Raw genomic sequence first — 6,554 nt, forward strand, 5'->3', positions numbered from 1 at the left:
AAATAGTGAAGCTTTGTTATAATTTATTCTCTATACATGATTCTCTAAGAGGCCCCTCTTCTACTTTTTTTTCTTGCTGGAAACAACATGTTTTTACTAGGAGAGTTGCAGTGTTCTTATTATTTTATTTCCACAAATATCATCATGTTTGGCTTAGTTGTTGTTGTGGTGCTATTATTCTTGTTATTTCCAGAATTATTGTCATTTCACAGATGGTGTAATACTATGCACCTTCACAGAAAGCAAACCTTGTTTGTGTCGGACTTATAGAATATCAGAAACAGAGTTTGAAAACCATCAATCTCGGGAACACTTTGACCATATATTTGATTCTGTTGAATGCCCAATATATGATGAGGTGCCATTTTCATTTGCTAGGCTGGTAACCATGAGAAAGTTGGGGTTGCAATAATCATGCTAATATTTTCGAGTGTGTTACTTTTATATGCATAGATCAATCTACAATGTACACACACCATTAGGTTTGGTCCTATATTTTCATGTGAAGTTGGTTTTGGTACTTTTCTCATTCTTTTTTTTAACACGTGAATTTCTTTATCTGAAGCATTTTAGTGAAAAGGAATTTTGTTCCGAAGCCACAATTGAAGCTTACGATCTGTAAAACATATGTGACTGCCTAAAAGGAAGTACGTGCTTTCTAGAATAAGCTCCATGATATGTATGCTTTGCCTATGTTGACTGCTCCTAAATTACAAAACACATATACGCATGTTGTACAATTGTGCTAGAAGCACTTATTCTTATTCTTTTGTCTAATTAGAGTTTTAAATTGGTGTGGTAGATGATTTCTCAACTTGCATATTAGTTACAAAACATGAGACTCTGAAGATACAAAGTTCTAGCATTTGCTTCAAATATAATATAATTTTTGAAATAGGTCCCAAAAATTTCTAATCAGATACTACTCACACATTTTTTATGTTTTACTAGATGTCGGTGCTCACGAATATTAGGCTACTATATTCATCCTACGATAGACTATCTTCATGAAGCGCTTCTGATATTACTCGATACAATTGGTGCTCCGAGTCCCAAACCTGGTCAACCCTGGCTCATGGCAAGTATGGTTTACTCCGTAGCGAACAACGGGAATGGGTCGCTAGCACATGAAGCATTGTCGATGGCGCCAACAGCATCGAGCAGTCCTGCAATACACTGATGTGTCCTTCCCAATCACTATTAGGAAAAGGGCTATAGATAATATAAACACTAATGACGCACCAGACAAGTGGTGTGTCACTACTATATAGCAGTGGCACACCTTGTGCAGGTGCGTCATTAGTGTGATAGACACTAATAACGCACCACACACACGGTGCGCCACTACTAACAAACTTTTTTTTAAAAGTATTAATGACGCACCGGGACAGAGTGCGCCATTACTAGTTTAATGACGCACCAGGACAGAGTGCACCACTCAGCTAGTGCGCCACCGCAGTTCCCTCCTCTCGCTCCCGCAGAGAAGCTAGGTTTCCCACCGCGCCGCCGATTTCCTCACCCTCTCTCCCGCGGACCCCCTTGCTCAGCAACGGAAGTGAGGCCACCCCTTCTTCTCACCTCCCCCCTAGTCCGGCGAGCTCCATGGCCCCTCCGACGAACCCCCCGGCGACTGCATCCCCACCTCAGCCCCGCGCTGCTTCCCCGCCGGGCACGCACGCCGCCCGCTCGCCCCGCGCACTCCGCCCTACACCCCTGCCCCACCAGCCAGTCGCCTCCGACGCCGGTGCCTTCCCCACCAACTCCGGCAACCGGCGGCCACCCCGCCCTCCCGATCCACCACATCCCTTCTCTTCCCCTTGGCCGATCCACGCGGGCGGCGACCCTCCGTAGCCATGGTGAGTCCATTCCCATCTCCTTCCTCCCTATATCCCACCCTTCCCTGCGCATCGCCGCCGCCGGATTCGGGCAGCCACCGGGTCCTGCGACTCCGTTCAAATGGGTTCTCGTGTATCCGCAGGCCAACATGCTGCGTCTGTACGTCACTTGCATCTGCAACACTCTGGAGGCCGCCATGTGCCTGCAGGTACGCACCATTTCCATCGCCTCCAGGATTGCCATTCTGCTCGGCAAATTTATTGATTTACTCAAGAGCACCTGTAGAGTCTCGTATGATTCCTCAGCAAAAAATATTCTAATGTCGCGCGTGCTTGTTCCTTCTGCCTCCAGAATTTCCCTTGCCAAGAGGTCGAGAGGCACAACAAACCGGAGGTGGAGCTCAAGTAAGCCAATGCTTTCGCCTGCATACTGTTTTATTTAATGCCTGTATTGTATGCTTTAGTTAGTTGTTTCTGTAATTGATTCGGTTCAGACCAGTAGAAGCTAGTGCAACGGTGTTTCATCTTGAGAAACTGGATTCCACACATTATAGTGGCTTCTATTCTTCTTATGTGCATTTGTGTGCTCTTACATACATGTTGATACTTGATGAGGCCTAGTAGAAACAGGCTGGAATGTATCCACTTTTATTCATAGGATGTCGATTGCGAAGACAACAATAGGGGCACTGTCTCTGGCTTCCTTTGATAGTTTATATGCCATTCTATGCCTGCAATTGCATTCACATGTTCCCTTTTGCACTTACACGTTTCCTCCATGAGGCTCGCGGATGTGAGTAAATCATGTTTTGCTCACATCGCCTTCTTTCAATTTCTTTTACAGGACTAGCCCTGAACTTCTGCTGAATCTGGTAAGAGAGACACTCCATACTGATTCTCTGATGTTGCTAAGAAAATCTTGTGAGAGTAATTCCCTGTTGTGTATGGAATTTATTTTTATCTATGCATTCTCCTTTTCTCATACACTCTTGAAAAGACTATGCTGGAAATCATGAACAGATTGTTCTTAGTACTTCAGTTAACATTCTTCTTAGGCAAAGTTCAGACTCATAGGACAGTGGATGTTCTTTCATCTTTCATGCTGTCCTGTCATGAAATTCCCAATGGTCCCTTTTTAAGACCTGGTCTTTCGCTAGGTGATGACAAGTAACATAGGCCACTAGCACTGATGTCAATGAGGTACCTAAATCAAGATATAAAGCAAGATGCTTATATGACAGTACTAAACTGGAATAATCACATTTCCTTAGTTTTGTACCATTCGAAAGTGTGTGAACTCGACATTCTAGACTCTTTTTTTATTTATGTACATCTGTAGCATATTAGAGTATAGGATTGAATATTGTTATTGTGTTCTATAATACTTGCCTATAGTTATTTATAGCGTTTGAGAATACTTGCCTATAGCGTCTGAAACTGATGATCGCAGTGTGTCATCAGATGACAAGAGCCAATATTTTTCTGCTGGTTCAGATTACTACAACACCAGTTATTGTTGTCGTTTATTCTCTTTGTTGTCATATGGAGATATTATGTTGTAGTTATTTCTGTCGGAGAGGCGTTAGTGACAGAGTTCATGGGGTAAGACGAGTTCATGAAGGATGTGATTTGTTTCTTGCTAGAGGATAGAGATGTGGTCATATGGAGTTGGGCCAGTGCATATGGGACAGATGTTTCCTTGTCAAACTGGAAAAGTATCCTCTAAATGGGTCATCGGTCGATGAAATTGGTCTTAGGACACTACTGATTTGCCAAACGGCTTATCAAATCCCTAGTATTTTTAAGTTGGGTTTTGGTTAGAGGTGAGAGAGTCGAGGTGTTTGCGGTTCTAGAGGATTGCCAAACATGCCCTTAGAGACATTATGACTTGTTTTCACACCTTGCTTGTATTGAAAGTACAATAGGAAATCATACTTCACATGCACAAATGTATGGTGTACCCGGATAAAGGAGTAGAGACCATTGTAATTACGTGTGAGAACATATTAAAAATAATTATAGTTTTATGTAATCAAAGGGAAGTAATGTAATGTCCCTCTCTTATTTATTCCTGCTCTAAATACATTCATCCATCCACTCGTCCATACACGTGTATAGAGTAGGGCACAATAAGGCCATGGAAGAGTGTTGTTTTTAATTAGGCGGTCATTGTGTACGAGACATACAACACAATTTTGGCCTATAGGCTATACCATACATTTGCAAATGAAGTGCAAAAGGGAGAGAGAGGGGGGAGAGAGAGAGGGAGAGAGAGGGAGGAAGGCATCAGCTGAGTGTGGATGAATTTCAGGATTGCGTTCCTTATTTCCTTTTGACATATGTAATTTTCCTTTAATCATTGGGACTAGGCATGGGTTTGAGCTCTTTGTTTGTAGCTCATTTACTATGCCTATATTCTGCTTTACTTCCGAACGCGGCACACTAACTAGTGCTTGTACGGGCTTAGTAAAGGAAAGTTTGCAGTTGCAGCCATCACTCGAAATGTACAGTTGAAATTAAGTGGTCACATAGAGAGGTAGAGGAACTAAAACGGAGGGAGGACCTATGTGCAACTTGGATTGAATTAGGGGGACCTCGTCCTCGTGTATCTCCAAGAGCTGCACAGGTCGCTTCGCTCGGTTGAGGAGGCTAGGTTCTCCTATTTTCTCGATCTCCAAATGTTTTCTTGTTGACTATTAGATGCTCCTTTTGCTTGCTTGCTTGCCTTTACCCTTTAATTGAGGCTCAAGGTAGAGGGGAGGGAACTGAATCACATGACTTCTCTTGAAATTACCAAATCCTTTTCTTGTGTCTGTTTTTTGTCTTCTCCTTTGTTTGCCTCGTGCTTGCTAATGGAATAAACATCGAAGAAGCGCTCATCTATTAGTTCGATAGATTCTAGCCTTTGTATATGCTCCATTTTTGGCCTCTCGGGTAGATACCAGGAGGTTCTCCTCATGTCCATGTGCAACGTTTCCCTGTGAGTAGCATAGTGGTGCTAATTTGTTCTCATGTCTCTAGGTGTCCGCATTTCGGGAGAGCAAGTCCGACGACAGGAGATTCTACATATTTTCTCCCACAAAGACACTTCATTTGAAGACAGATTCGAAAGATGACCGCGTCGCTTGGATCGAGGCCTTGATATTGGCGAGGAGTGTTTATTCGCTCAGGTCACTCAGTGGAAGGATAACTTTTGTGCAGAGTGATGTTTCAGTTTCCACCACAAGGCTTCGAAATCGGATGCGCCAGGAGGGTTTAAACGAGAGTCTTATACAGGACTGCGAACAAATTATGCTTTAGGAGTTTTCAAGCTACCGAAAGCAACTGAAGCTACGCTACAAGGATCATCTAAGCTTGTTTGGATCCAGCAGACACCATTTTGAGGTAAGAATGGCTGCGTATGTTAATTAGTGGTGCACATTCTTTGAGGCCGTGCAATATTCTTAGAGAAAATGCTTATATGGAATTGATAGGTAGCACGAACTGCTAATGCCTGAAACTAATTGGTGGAACTACATCATTTGCTTATTGGTCATATGTTACTGCTTATCAGTAGATCTCATATGGAACCTTTTACTTAACTTTGCAAAGGTTACTCTCCTTGAAAGGTTACTCTGCTCTTTTTTCCTGCAGGAAATTTACATAGTGTATTACACGCGTATTTGTGCAGGAAGGTAAAGATGGAAATATAATACAGGGGGCGTTGACAAAAAATGATTTTTCTAGTTCCCGACATGGAAATTTTAGTGGTATGATTTCTTGCACACACTAATCAAATTACTGCACTGTGTTAGCTGCATGCATCTACTTTTGTGGTGCTTGCGTCCTTCTTTCAATCGTCTCTGTTGAATGCTTTTAAATCTTTCTCATATAGTTATCTGAATTATTTAGATGTGCTGCCTTATTTCCTAAAGAAAGTAAAGAAACTGTTGCAAGTTTTATTCTTTCTCTACTCCTATCTATTTATCAATAGAAATCTCTATGATTTTCAAGTGTTGTAATTTGCTAGAGGTTGCTCTTTTCGCCTCTGCATCACTAGCATTGTTGCTCAAAACATGTAAGTAGAGATCATTTGACCCATTTGAAGATCAAATTTATAATTAGAGACCATTCTTGAAGATCTTCATGATTTAGAGTGTTAAATTTGACATGTTGATGATTTCATCATGTAGGTTGCCACGCGGATGCTCTTTGGACTATGATATGGACATGAAGGCATTTCTTTTAGTGCCAAATATTACTTACTAATGCCTGCAAAGTATCGTTGTGTATTATATTTGCTATGGAGCTATGTATGTATGGATGCTATGGAATTTTGGATGTATGGATGCTATGGAATTTTGGATGTATGGATGCTATGGAATTTTGATATATGGATCATGAAATTTGTTATGCAACTTTGCATATATGTTATGTGTTGTGGATTAGTAAAACTATTGGGCACATATTATGTATTATATATTTGATATATATGTTATGGGATGTTGAATTTGTGGTCTTGAAACAAAGCATATATATGCCAGAATCTTTGATGTCATGGGGCTCTCAGCAAAGATTTTATGCTCTCAACAAAGATTTCATACTAGTGGCGCAGCACTCAGCACTTTAGTGGCACACTGCAAAAAGCACACTAGTGGCGCATCGTCAACTAGTGCGTCATTAGTAAGCCAGAGCACATGGGTAAATAAGGCCCCCTGGGAGGCATACTAATGACGCATC

The 6,554-nt window shown here is 41.8% G+C and overlaps 1 protein-coding gene across 2 annotated transcripts; it reads left to right on the forward strand.

Annotated features, from left to right (window-relative positions):
* Window positions 1-1,441: 1,441 nt before the first annotated feature.
* Window positions 1,442-6,114, forward strand: LOC123397523 (oxysterol-binding protein-related protein 2A-like). 2 transcript variants are annotated; one of them, XM_045092051.1, is made up of 7 exons: window positions 1,442-1,856; window positions 1,979-2,044; window positions 2,188-2,240; window positions 2,680-2,707; window positions 4,857-5,219; window positions 5,469-5,584; window positions 6,008-6,114. In XM_045092051.1, exons 1-5 carry the CDS (start codon window positions 1,854-1,856, stop codon window positions 5,133-5,135), a joined length of 429 nt encoding a protein of 142 aa, XP_044947986.1. In that variant the 5' UTR covers window positions 1,442-1,853; the 3' UTR covers window positions 5,136-5,219; window positions 5,469-5,584; window positions 6,008-6,114. The 2 variants fall into 2 exon arrangements, with proteins under 2 accessions (XP_044947986.1, XP_044947987.1); XM_045092052.1 differs by having other exon boundaries at window positions 5,506-5,584.
* Window positions 6,115-6,554: the final 440 nt, after the last annotated feature.

The sequence above is a fragment of the Hordeum vulgare genome, chromosome 5H, assembly GCF_904849725.1.
Source record: "Hordeum vulgare subsp. vulgare chromosome 5H, MorexV3_pseudomolecules_assembly, whole genome shotgun sequence".
NCBI lineage: Eukaryota > Viridiplantae > Streptophyta > Magnoliopsida > Poales > Poaceae > Hordeum > Hordeum vulgare.